A 12,963-nucleotide genomic window follows, 5' to 3' on the forward strand; every position below is an offset into this window, starting at 1 on the left:
GAACATTATACCAGGACTTATCAATGCTGATTTCACGGGAATTGTCCAACTTATCCTGCAAACATTGTTTCCTCCTTTACATATTCCGGAAGGAAGTAAGGTTGCTCAGCTGGTACCGTTGAACCAACTGACCTGTGATATAACTCCGGCTACGTCCAGGACCAGAGACGACCGAGGTTTTGCTTCCACAGGACCAGCTGCAATGCTGACAATGTCAATGAATCGCAGGCCAGTGGCAACTGTACGGCTTGAAGCAAGAGGACATTTTCTAACGTTAATCATGTTATTAGATACAGGAGCCGATCTGACAATTGTGGATGAAGGAGTATGGCCTACTGCTTGGCCGGTCAAATCAATGGATAAAGGAGACGAAGGAGTGGGAGGTCATTCTGCAGTGCAGTGCAGTATCGATCGTATTTGGATGACCATAGATGGAAAAAGGGCATCTATTCATGTTACCATTATGCGTCTACCTTCAGGAGTGAATGATCGTGTTGGTCGTGATGTGTTGGATCAGCTTGGGGTTGTACTTACAACAGATAAACCTTTTTAGGAACGGTCACTGCAGGATGGGCTTTCCCGATCCCACTTCAATGGACATCTAATGATCTGGTGTGGATCGAGCAGTGGCCGTTGAAGTTGGAGAGCCTTACAGTTGCCCATCAGTTAGTACAGGAACAGCTCGACCGAGGACACTTGAAATTATCCACGAGTCCGTGGAATACTCCTATTTTTGTAATAAAAAAGAAGTCTGGTAAATAGAGACTGTTGCATGACTTAAGGGCCGTAAATGCACAAATGCAGCCAATGGGAGCGTTGCAGCCAGGTCTACCCAATCCATCAATGCTACCTGAACATTGGAAGCTTCTAATAATTGATTTAAAGGACTGCTTCTTCACTATAAAACTACATCACCGAGATACACAGAGATTTGCTTTCACTTTGCCTGCTATAAACAAAGAGGCACCAGCACAACGCTTTGAATGGGTGGTGCTACCGCAAGGAATGAAAAATAGTCCAACGTTGTGCCAACTGTTTGTAGACAACGCTCTGCGCCCCTTGCGGACTGCATGGCAACAGGTGTTCATTTATCACTATATGGACGACATTCTCTTGGCACAAGAGCAGGACTTTACAAATCAACAGGTTCAACAACTGCACGATCAACTACAGAGCGCGGGACTTGTTATAGCCACAGAAAAGATACAACAGCGCAGCCCCTGGTCGTACCTGGGATGGAAGATAACAGATTCCGCGATTCATCCGCAAAAGCCACAGATAACAACAGAAATCAAAACTCTGAATGATGCTCAGAAATTGATGGGGGACATTCAATGGCTCCGACCAGTGACGGGAACAACCAATGAACAGCTTGATGTGCTACAACCATTACTACGAGGGACAGATCCAGCATTGCCCGTCTATCCTACAACAGAACAGCGAGAAATGATTCAGATCATAGCGGACCAGATCATCTCCCACTACTGTGATCGACGGGATCCCGACCTCCCCATTGATCTTTCTATATTTCTTACAGGGGAACATCTATTAGGAGCATTGACTCAATGTAAAAAGAAAAAGGGGGAGGATAGGGACCTCAAAATACTAGAATGGATCTTTCCCAAAATACAGCCAAAGAAATCAATACATCCTAGAATAGACACGTTAGCAGAATTAATACGAAAAGGTCGGAAAAGGGTTTGGCAGGTCACAGGGCAAGAGCTAGGCCAGATATATGTCCCTATGCAGAAAAAGACAATAGACTGGTACCTTATGAATAGTCAAGAACTATGCGAATGTTTGCTTTCTACGGATGTTAATATCTCTGTACTGCCGCACAAAGCACCAATAATACAGTGGATAAGTCACAAGGAATGGATCTGGAGGCCTCTCTACAGTGAAGTACCCTTGAAAGAAGCCCAAACAGTTTTTACTGACGCAGGCAAAAAGTCAAGACGAGCTGCGATCACATGGACTGCCAATGACGAATGGCACCACCATTTGCTAGAGGCAGTTCCAGGTGACTCGTTGCAAACGTTGGAATTATCTGCGGTTGTATGGGCTTTCGGTACTTGGAACGAGGAACGGATCAATGTAGTGACTGATTCCCTGTATGTGGCAGGAGTAGTTCAATGCATAGAAGATGCCCAGATTAAAGATACCAAGAATCTTAGGCTAGGACAGCTGTTTAGACAGCTAAGGTCTTTACTGCAGATGAGGCAACACCCTTATGCAATCATTCACATCAGAAGCCATATGTGGAATTATGGTTTGGGAGAAGGAAATCAAAGAGCAGATGAATTGGTAATGATGTCAGCCCCAGTCAGTGACTTTGTGAAGGCAAGGGAGTCTCATAGTAATTTTCATCAAAATGCTCGAGTGCTAAGAACGCAATTTAACCTGACTGCAGAGGAAGCGAAAGGTATAGTGAGAGCATGCCCTCAATGTAGCCATCATGGGCCAGGACTGGGTGCTGGGGTAAATCCCAGAGGTTTAAGTTCAAATGAAATATGGCAGATGGATGTTACACATGTGCCTGCCCTGGGTAGGTTGAAATATTTGCATGTTACGATAGATACCCATAGTCATTTTGTTTGGGCCACTCCACAAACGGGAGAAAAGGCAGGTCATGTAATCCGTCATTTGACAAGCTGTTTTGCAGTAATGGGGGTGCCGCAACAAATCAAAACTGACAATGGGCCAGCCTACCGCAGTGAAAAGATGCGGAAGTTCTGCCAATTGTGGGGAATTCAACATGTTACCGGTATCCCCCATTCCCCAACAGGACAAGCGATAGTAGAAAGAATGAATCAGACTGTAAAGGACTATCTCAAGAAGTTTGAAGACATTACGGATGCAGTAGAGAGGGTAGCAAAAACACTGTTTGTATTAAATTACCTGTGTCTTTTTGGGTCCAGTGAGGAACCTCCTGCAAGAATACATGCAGGACCAAAATGGATACCAGCGAAATGCACACGCGCAGCCCTCGGGGAGTGATTCTGCTTCTTTTCGGACTCGTGACGACCTGCTGCGCTAATCCTCACCTATTGATGGAAAACACCAACATATGGCTTACCTGGGCAAATCAAACCGGCCACACCGATTTCTGTTTAAGCCTTGCATCCGCTTCTTTCAAAACTTGCCTTGTCGGGATACCGTTGTCTGTAAATGAAACTGTAGATAAGTTTGATGGGTATTATAATGTTACTCGGTGGGGAGAATGTAACTGTTCTAATGCGTTTGAAGAGAAGAGAAGTAGTGGGGAATGTATAGCTAAATTTCCATTTGCATTTGAATCTTGCCGGCTTCAATGCTTAATCATTGCTCTGAATGCTTCCGCTATTGCTCCGATTCAAGAGTTAGATCTAATGGCTTCTATGGGGCCAGCTAGCATTGCAAACGTTACTCATATAACCAACTGTTCTAGCATGCATCCCGCATATCAAGCAGAGAATGGGACAGGTGCAGTCTCTTTTGGGGGTGATGGATATTACTTTAACATATCAAACAAAGAACCTCTATGGCAGCAGTTCATGAATGTTACAGCAAAAATGAACTGGTGGAATCTGACCGCGAAAGGTGGAAGGGTATGGCCAGTAAATGTCACAGGGGAAAAAAGCTTGCCGCCAGGGTTCTTTTTGATTTGCGGGGATCGCGCCTGGCCAGGAATCCCCTGGAGACCCGTGGGAGGGCCATGTTATATAGGTCAGCTAACCATCTTTGCACCAAGTAAAGCGCAGATGATCGGAAAGTTCAACCGAACAAGACAAAAAAGAAGTATTTAAAATGAAAAATGTGATGATAATGTCCAGCTTCCTTCTATAACAGAGGCTGTTTTTGCATCATTTTTTACACCTGGAGTCATGGCTGCATGGAATGCAGCCAATCTAAAGAAATTGGCATGGTGGACAGCTAAGCAGTCTAATTTGACCTCAGCCATTCTGTCAGAATTAACAACCGATGTTGATAGTATTCGCCATGCTGTTCTACAAAATCGTGCCACGATTGATTTCCTGCTTTTAGCGCAGGGACATGGGTGTGATGAATTTGATGGAATGTGTTGCTTTAACCTTTCTGATCACAGCAATAGTATCCACAAACAGCTTGAGCACTTGCGAGACAACCTTAACAAATTAAAAGTAGATAATGACCCTTTTGCAGAATGGTGGAAGTCCTTGGGATTCCCATCTTGGCTCTTAGGATTTATTAAGGCACTTTTGGTAGGATTTCTTTTTATAATAATATTACTTGGCATCATATTATGTTGCTTTTCATGTATTCAGCGCCTTTGTCTAAAAATTTTCAAAACCATCATCAATAGGAGCATCTTGTTGGCCCAAAAAGGGGGAATTGTTGGAGAATGGCTAATGGAGAAGGGACATGGATCTAGAGATCCTCTTTGCGACGAAAGTCTCCTTTAAGTTAGCATGAGTAGGCCTTAATTAGCAAAAGAGAACAAGAGTAAATGGAAAAGTACTGACTAAGGTCTTAAGATGAACATTCTCTATCCCGTGACAGTTGGGAAACATTCCTTGTTCCTCTCTTATCAGTGGGAGGATGGAGAAATGAGCATCTTTTAGCTTATCTGGGTTTCCCCCCCCCCCCCCCCCCCCCCCCGGACTTAGGGCCAACAAGCCCCAGCACGTTCTTCCTTGTCGGTTGAGCAACAAACTGCAATAAGGGATGGGCTTGCTTGTATTTTATCCAATCAGTGATTGACTAGCAGGCATAATTAGCAGAAGGATTATAAAAGGCTGTAACGAAAATCAATAAACTGAAGCATGCTTTATCACTCATATTGAGTCGGCTGCGTTCTTCCTCCTTTAGCCTGGGTCCTCGGCATGTTGGGCTCGCCTTGCCTGACATAAACCCTTAAAATAAATACCCCACCAGCCCTTCAGGCACCTTACAGCAGCATCCCCTGGGGCCAAGGGGCCAGGGCTGAGCCAGCAGCAGCCGGTGGAAGGCGTGTTTGTTCTCCAGAAGCAAGAGAAGAAAGTCTGGGCTCTCTCTGCCTTTTCCTGCCTCTGCTATTGAGGGAACGGCGCAATTATCTTTGCAGACGCATTACTACATGACAAAAAATAGCTGCTGAGATGGAAGCGCCGTGTCCCTGTAGGTACTCAACTATCAATGGAAAATTACACATGCATTACTGGGCTTTTTTTAGGGGCTTATTTTATTCATTGACTCAGCCAGCACCCAGCTGCTCCCTCCCAGGAGGGGCTGTCCCCAGTGAGGGGCAGAGGCTGCCAGGGTGACCCCGCTCCCCACAGAAGCTGCTGGCAGCACTGGGCTCGCAGGGCAGAGCTGGGACGGGCCACCAGCACCTGCCTGGGCCAGGACCCTGGTGCCGGCCAGTGCCGGGGCTGCTGCCCACCCACTGCATGTGCCTGGCAGTTCGTGGACCAGCCACGCTGACAGCTTGGAAAGCCTCCCAGTGTTGAGCTCCAGCAGCACTGGGACAGCCTCCTCCTGCCGATGCTGTGCAGGACCAGCACCCCAGGGCCAAGCCCTGCGTTCTGCAGCCCCCTCCAGAGCTGGGGGACAGGGGATGATCCATGTGCAGGAGGGGGACAGGGTGACCCAGGGGACAGAGACAAGTGTGACCAGCCAGGACAGGCTGCCACTGCCAATGTGGGACCTTCCAGGAGCTGGTGCTGACGGAGATGCTGGCCCAGCACCCTCCACGCCCCTGGTCCCTCGAGCCAGCAGCAGCCACCCCGTCCCATGGGTGGCACAAACAGCCAGGTGCCTTCCTCATTTCCAGGTTTAATTAGAAACGTATTCCAAACTACGAACCCATGCCAAGCGCCAGACACGCTGGAGAGGGGGCCGTGTGTGCCATAAAAACCTGCCAAAGCCCCAAGCCGGCTGGGGGGGTTCCCGGGGGCCATGGGATGCCTCTCCTCCCGGAAGCCCCAGCCTTAAGAGCCAGTTCTGGTAGCTCTGCGCCTGCCTGCGTCTTCCCTGCAGCAGCTTCGTCCTGGCCCCAGCCCAGGGGGGGCTGTGGGGGCTCGGGGCCGCTGGGAGCCTTGAATGGCAGCCACTCCTGGGGAGAATCCAGCTGGAAATGTGGGACCAACAGGGAAATCCAGCAGCACCGGCCTCCAAGAGATGTTTGTGCCCAGCCCCGTGGGCAGAGCCAAACCAGGGTCTACAGCCCCTGCTGACAGGGGACCCCATGGAGAGGGGTACCCCCCGAATGTCCTGGCAGAGAGGGGGGACTGAGGCAGGGAGCTGGGTCCTGAGCAGCAGCGCTGGGCAAGAGGCACAGCTCTGTGGGCAAGGGGCTGGTCCCCTGGCTGCCCCTCGCATACCTATGCACACATGCACACCCATACGCACACGCAAAGCTTGCTCACCCCATCCCACCCTGGGACGAGGCTCCTGACACCAGCCCTGACCCCGTTTGCTCTGTCATCATCCAGAGACCGATTCCTTGTGCCAGGTTGGAGCTGGCCCTGAGGGCTGCAGCACTTGGCAGCGGGGGCTGGCAGTCCCAGGAGCTGGGGGCACACAGGACCCGGGGCAGGAGGGGGACAGGGCAACCCCACAGCGATGCCTACACAGGCCCCACCCAAGGATCGGGCTCTGCCCCTCTTGGCGAGGCTGCCCATCGGCTCCCATCCCAGCAGCGTTTCACCTGCGCGTGTGGAATAAGCATCTTTGTGTCCAGCTGGGTGAGGGGCCCCGTGCGAACGATGGAGGGGAGACAGTGTGGATGGGGGGTGAGTCCTTTTGGGGCCAGAGACCTCGAGGGCCCGCTGGGGAGGAGGATAGGGAACCTGACCCTGGAGGGGGGGGGCTTTTCCTCCCCCAGATGCCAGGGACAATCAGAAGAGGGGAGCACAGCTCAGTTTTGCCCCAGGGCTGAGGCGAGTCCAGTGCCAGGGGAGCAGGTCGGGGGCTCACGTACCCCCCGGCATCACTGCTTCCTCTGGACAACCTGGCGGAGGTGCAGCTCACTCTCTGCGGCCACGATAGGCTGCTCGTTCTGCCGGTGGTGGCTGATGAGGTGGCTGATGCTCTCAAACAGCACGTCCTTGGTCCTCACCTGGGGGCCAGGGGGGCACAGCGGTCCTGAACCCTGTGGAGCTGCCTCCCACACAGGTCCCCCATGCAACCCCTGATGCCCGTTCACCCCAGTGGCCCATCCCCCCAGCAGCCCTGCCCTTCCCGCCCTTGCCCCCGTCCCCTATCGCCCACCCCGCGCCCTGCCCTTACCACTCCCTCGGGATCCACCAGCAGCAGGTGCTTGGGCTGCCCGCTGTGCATGCCAGTCAGCACGTACTGCCCCGGGTTGGTGAGGCTGTCCCGCACCAGGAAGTCCCCGTCCATCTGCAGGAGCCGCTCGGCATCTCGCCGGCTCATCTTCCCATGGTACCACGGCTCCCGCTTGAGCTGCTCCTCCGTGGGGGCGATGGGGGCCTTCCGTGTGGGGGGGCTCGGCCACTGGTCCTCAATGGGGGGGCTGATGCCACCCCCCGCAATGCACTCATGGAGCTTCAAGGCATCCTCGAATGGCCCTGCAAGAGCCAGGGGGTGCAGGGTGTCACCCGCCCCAGGCACGAAGCAGGGCTGGGGCATGGCGGGGATATGGACAGGTCAAGCACCGGCAGCAAGACCTGGGGTTACGGCCAGACCCACCTCCGGGCTAGATCCCACTGTGCCACGGCCGCCCCAGGCACAACGCTTTGCCTGTGCCCAGGCAGAGAGGGGATGGTGCCCCCCCCAGCCTTGGCACAGCTGCCCCTTCCACAGGGCCAGGCAGGGGGGGTGCCCACCCACAGCCCTGCCCTGAGCACAGCCCTGCTGCCCCGGCAAGGGTGGGGAAGGATGAGCCCTGGCTCACGGCTCCCAACACGGCACCCGGGCAGCCCTCTGGCACGGCTCCCTGTGCCAGACACCCGCCAGAGATGTGGCTTACTCATATCAAAGAGGTCCTTTTTGGGGCTCTCCTCCGGTGCCCCACGAGCTGCTGCCTCCGGCTCCCAGGCATCCAGGCTCTGCGTGTTCACGTACATGTGCTCCTCGTAGTCCCGTGGCCCCGGGGGGTGGCTGTCCGCCTGCAGGTACCCGTCGCAGGGCTGGCCTGCGAGGACCGGGCATCACCGCTGGCACAGGCACGGCAGAGCTGTGGGGACCCCTGCTCACGGTTCCCAGGGTCCCCCCCGCAGCAGTACCCACCCTGGCTCTCCAGGTCCCAAGGTGGTCCCGGCTGGCTGCTCTGGTCTCGCCTGGCTGCAAACCCACCCTGGGGAGAGGAGGCAGCGAGGGTGTTGGGGAGGGTCTGTCTGGGACCCCTGCGGCAGGGCTGGCAGCGGCCCCAGGGGCTCACCTGGCTGGGGGGGCCGGAGCTGGAGGGCTGAGTGCGGATGTGGCCCAAGACTGTGCCGTGCTGGAGCCGGGAGTCAATCAGCCCCCCCGGGGGTGGCTCCTTCCCCGGGATGCTGTTGTAGTAATCATGCTCAGATGCCTCTTCGTCCTCTCCCCAGGCTGACTCCTCCGCACCCAGTGCCCTGCAGCAGGGATGGGTGAGCTGGGGACACTCGGCCCAGCTCGGACCCCCTCCCCACACCCAGCAGGGACAGGGGCTCCCAGAGCGAACCCCAGCCAGGGGAGTGCCCAGGACTGGGGGTGTGGGGCTGCAGCGAGGCCCCCCCACCACCCTACCTGTCCGGGGGTACCACCACCTTGGGGGGGCTGTGCAGGTACTGCTTGAAGCGCAGCTCGAAGGCCTGTCCCACTGTGCTGATGACGCTCTGCGCCAGCCCCTCGCAGCACTCCAGGATGTGACAGGCTGTGGACAGACACATGGCCCCAGCGTTTCACCCCACACTCCCATCACCCCTGTGGGACCACCCTGAGCCACCCCTCATGCCTCCCACGAGGGATCCCCTCCTCCAGCCTTCATCCCCCAGGGTATCCCTCCTCTTCCACATAGCTCCCAGGCGTGGGGGCTGGTGTCACCTCTCTGGTTGATGGGATCCTTGGCGACGTAGGCGACGTAGTCCGTGGTGTCCTGGGGGCACAGGGGGAGCTCAGGGCCCGTGTCCCGCTGCCTTGCGAGGAGCAGGGCTGGGGGTGTCAGGGCGAGGGGACAGGCTCAGCCCCAGCCCCATGTCCTGCCCAGGGACCGTGCTGCCCCATGGTTCGGCTCAGCTGTAGGATGGGCAGCCCCTGTCCCCACTGCCCCCGAGGGACTACAGCCAGGGGAGGGCTGAGGCGCGTGTGCCTTACCGTGTCCCCGCCGGAGGCAAAGGAGATGGATTGCATGTGGTGGTTGGCGATGATCTGTGGGGGGGACATGGCCCACGGAAGGGGTTAACATGGGGGCCACCAGCCCCCCGGTTCATGGTGGGAGGCAGAGGGCTGGGAGGTGGTGGGGCCGTGTTCCCAGCGATGGCTCTCACCTGGCGCGTGGTGGGGATCATGAGGTTCAGCCCGTCAACGGAGATGTTCACTGCAATGCTCATGCCAGCGAAGCGGAGGTTGCTCTTGCCCAGGATGGAAAAGAGGGCTTTGTTGGGAGCCTGATGGGGGGAGAGGACTGTGGGGGCAATGCAGCCCACGTGGACTGGGCTTCCTGGGGTGAAGGAGGCAAAGAGGCGTGCCCCCGAGAGACCCCAGGCTCTGCCTCATGAACTGAGCAGGCACCCCCAACACCCTGTCCCACAGCCCCAGCTCACCCCAGGAAGAAGCCCAAGGAGAAATGGGCTGGGTGGCAACTCACCTTCTTCTTCCAGATGCCCTTCACGCCCGGCACCGCCTCGTACAGTCTGTTGATGGCTTCCCTGCAAGCCACGGCCCCCAGCCGGGTTACTGCTGAAGACCCCCGGCCCTTTCCCAGCTGCCTCCCCTGCTCGCGGCTCTGCAGGGTCTGGGGGCATCAGCCCCCGCAGCCCCGTGCGCCGCAGCCTCCCCGCAGCGCTGCCCCACGTCACGGCCCACGGTACGTAATCCCAGCCGGGGCCACCTCCCTTCTCCTCTTTCCACCCACCGATCCGCGGCAGTGCCCTTCGTCCGTGTCCCTGCGTGCAGGGTGGATCCCGTGGGGCAGGGCTCCCCCAGACCCTGGCCCTGTGTCCCCCCCTCTCCGCAGGGCCCTGGGGAGGGGGAGCACCCGGGGCAGCTGGGGGCTCCGAGTGGCATTGGGGTGTGGGAGAGTGAGACTGAGGGGCTGTACCTGGTGACCTGTGTCCGGGTGTTGAAGTCGAGTGACCTCATGGAGCGCAGCACCTCGATGCACCCCATGTACTGCAGGGGGGACACGGTCAGAGCAGCCCCCTCCGGCCGCCACCACCAGCCCAGGGCAGGAGATGGAGAGGAGGGGAGGAGCCGGGTGTCAGTGAGAAGGGCCCTCTCCGTGCCAGGTCCAGGGATCACACGCCACCCTTTCGCCCCCCACCCCAAAACACCCCATCGCACACCTAGACCCTGCGCTGAGACCTGACAAACTCAATAGTGTGCGATGGCTTGTGACACCCTCGTAGGGGCTGACTGCTGCTGGGGCCCGAGTCTGGCTCCCCTGCCCTGCTCCCGGCCCAGCCCGGTTCAGGGGGCCGTGCCGTCCCTCCCGGGATGTGCCGGACAGCGCGGGCAGCGAAACGGGGCCGCGCTGCCCGTGACGGGGCGAAGGGGCCACAGGCTGCGTGTATCGGGGGTGTTTGCCCAGGACCCCCACTACGTCCCCTCGGCCCCAGCACCGCTCGGCCCCGTGGGCTCCCGCGACGCCCGCCCCGTGGCAGCTCCCTCGGCGGCAGAGCCTGCCCCGGGACAGCCGGGGGGGCTCTGCCCGCAGCCGTGCGGAGGAGCGGACAGACCCGCCGAGCCCCGGACACGCGTGGGGCCGGGGGGGTTCGAGCCCTCCCGCAACGGGCTTCGGCTCCGACAGGACTTACCCGGACGATGTAGGAGACGCCGGGCCCCAGCACCCGTTCGTCGGGGTGCAGCCAGCCCTGCGCCGGCTTCCGGATGAAGCTGCCTTTGCGGCTCCACTCCTCCCCGGCCGGCCGGGCCGCCTCCGCCCGCGCCGCCCGCCCCGCCGCCCCCCGGGGCCGCCCACCGCCCGGTACCGAGCAGGGCGCGGCGCAGAGCGGCTCGCAGGCTCCCAGGACGGCGGCCAGCGCCGAGGGGGCCCCCGCCGCCGCGGTGCCGCCCGCCCGGGCCGGAGCGGAGAGCTCCCGGCCGGCGCCGGCGGGGCCGCGGCCGAGGAAGCCGGCGGGAGCGGGGAACTTCCACTGCGGCATCCGCGGCAGCAGCGCGCAGAAGGTGGTGCCGGGCTCGGGCTCCTCGCCCGCCGCGGGGCAGGGCCCGGGGGCCGGCGACGGCATGGGGGCGGTCAGCGGCTCGTCGCGGAAGCGGTCATACTTGGGCTCCGGGAGCATGCCCGGGGCCGCGCTCCGCGCCGCGCCGCTCCGCCGCTCCGCTCTGCCGCCGCTCCGGCTCCCGCCCCCCGCCCGCTCCCCCGGGGCCGCGCCGCGCTGATGTCATGGTGTGAGCGCTCCGCCGGCCCCCCCGGCCGCCAGCGCATCCCCCGCCCCCCCCCCCCCCCCAGCATCTCCTGGCCGCCGGAGCATCCCCCGCCTCCCGCCCCGGCATCTTCAGACCGCCCCGCACCCCCCCCCCCAGCCGCCCTGTGACCCCCACGCTGTGCTGCTCCCCCCGAGTCACCGGCGGGAGCCCCGAAGGGGCAGGCGCCATACCGGCATCCGGGGACAGCGGGGGATGGGACCGACACACCCCTCCCCCCCCCCCCCGCATCCGTGTGCCCCCCGCAAACACAGCCCGTGGGGTCGGAGGCACCCGCGCTCCTGCACCCCGGGCCGAGCCCCCTCGCCGCGGCCCCGCGGTTTCCCAGGCTGGCCGGAGGCGTTGCGGGGTTAACGGGCTGGGGGGGCAGCGGAGCGGGGCGGAGGGGCTGCTGCCGCCTTCCCCCTGGGAGCCGTAAGGCTGGTGCACGGGCTGGTCCCTGCTCGGGCTTTGCAATTAGCCGGAGCGACGAGCAGGCAGGTTCTGGAAGGGACCAGCAGCGCCAGGCCACTGCCCTCCCCCGCAGCGGGGACATTTTCTGCTCTTTCCACATCTTCATCTCCGGGAAGCGCTTGCAGGGAGCCCGGGGCTGGCTGGGAGGGGGGGTGGGAGGCTTTGCCAGGCTTCGCTGCACAACGGGGCTGCCCTATTTCTGTGCCGCCCAGCCCAGTGCTCTTGTTCACTCTGATTTCGTCTGCCTCCAAAGCCAGGTCTGGCTCCTGCTTGTTTATAACTGTCTGGAGGGCTCAGGCAGTAAAAAGCACAATCATTTTCTTGCTTCTCTGCCAGTATCTGCAGCAAGCAGGGGAAAAAAAAAAAAAAAAAAAATCCTTAAACGGACTTTCTGACCTCAATCAAGTAAGTCGCCTTTCCTCCAGCCCTGGGGCTGCTACTTTTTTTCCAGCAGTTCAAAGGACTGAGACCTCCTGTCTGGCACCAACCCACAGCATCCGTGGGGCTCACAGAGGGGCCTGGCCGTGTGTCCCCCCCCGGGTGAGATGGGTGCTGGGATGGCGTGGACAGAGCCGGGGATCCCTGTCGGGGTTTTCTGCTGGTGCCCCTGGAGCCGAGCTGAGGCAGAGGGTGTGAGCCGCGTCCCAGCGAGGGGATGGGGTGATGCTCCAGCATGACCCTCACCAGCTGCCCATCATGGCCCTGGGAGAGCCGGGGACCAAGCCCAGAGCTGCCTCTGCCTTTCGAGTTCACCCTCTGCCCTGGTGTTTCTGGGGCTTTGCCATGGGTGCTGACCCCCCCACTCCAGGCTGGCTGGGCACAGAGGGGTGAGGGGCCTGCAGCTGCTCTGCCCAGAGACCCCGGCCCAGCCCTGCGTCCCTTCCACTGCCAAACTGGTGGTAAGGCTCAGGCCAGGTCCCCGTGGTGCTGCCATCGTGGGCTCTTTGCAGAGCGGATGCGCTTGGCTCCAGCTGC

General features: G+C 59.1%; 1 protein-coding gene across 2 annotated transcripts; it reads right to left on the reverse strand.

Annotated features, from left to right (window-relative positions):
- Positions 1 to 5,752: 5,752 nt before the first annotated feature.
- Positions 5,753 to 11,535, reverse strand: SHC2 (SHC adaptor protein 2). 2 transcript variants are annotated; one of them, XM_032993271.2, is made up of 12 exons: positions 10,905 to 11,535; positions 10,190 to 10,260; positions 9,737 to 9,797; positions 9,417 to 9,500; positions 9,244 to 9,297; positions 8,974 to 9,025; positions 8,677 to 8,803; positions 8,342 to 8,522; positions 8,191 to 8,257; positions 7,931 to 8,095; positions 7,228 to 7,529; positions 5,753 to 7,057 (listed from the first exon to the last, which is right to left on the reverse strand). In XM_032993271.2, the coding sequence occupies exons 1-12, from the start codon at positions 11,388 to 11,390 to the stop codon at positions 6,929 to 6,931; spliced, it is 1,779 nt and encodes a 592-aa protein (XP_032849162.2). In that variant the 5' UTR covers positions 11,391 to 11,535; the 3' UTR covers positions 5,753 to 6,928. The 2 variants fall into 2 exon arrangements, with proteins under 2 accessions (XP_032849162.2, XP_032849161.2); XM_032993270.2 differs by having other exon boundaries at positions 9,417 to 9,536.
- Positions 11,536 to 12,963: the final 1,428 nt, after the last annotated feature.

This window comes from Tyto alba, unplaced genomic scaffold, assembly GCF_018691265.1.
Source record: "Tyto alba isolate M040663 unplaced genomic scaffold, T.alba_DEE_v4.0 Super-Scaffold_20000042, whole genome shotgun sequence".
Taxonomy (NCBI): Eukaryota; Metazoa; Chordata; class Aves; order Strigiformes; family Tytonidae; genus Tyto; species Tyto alba.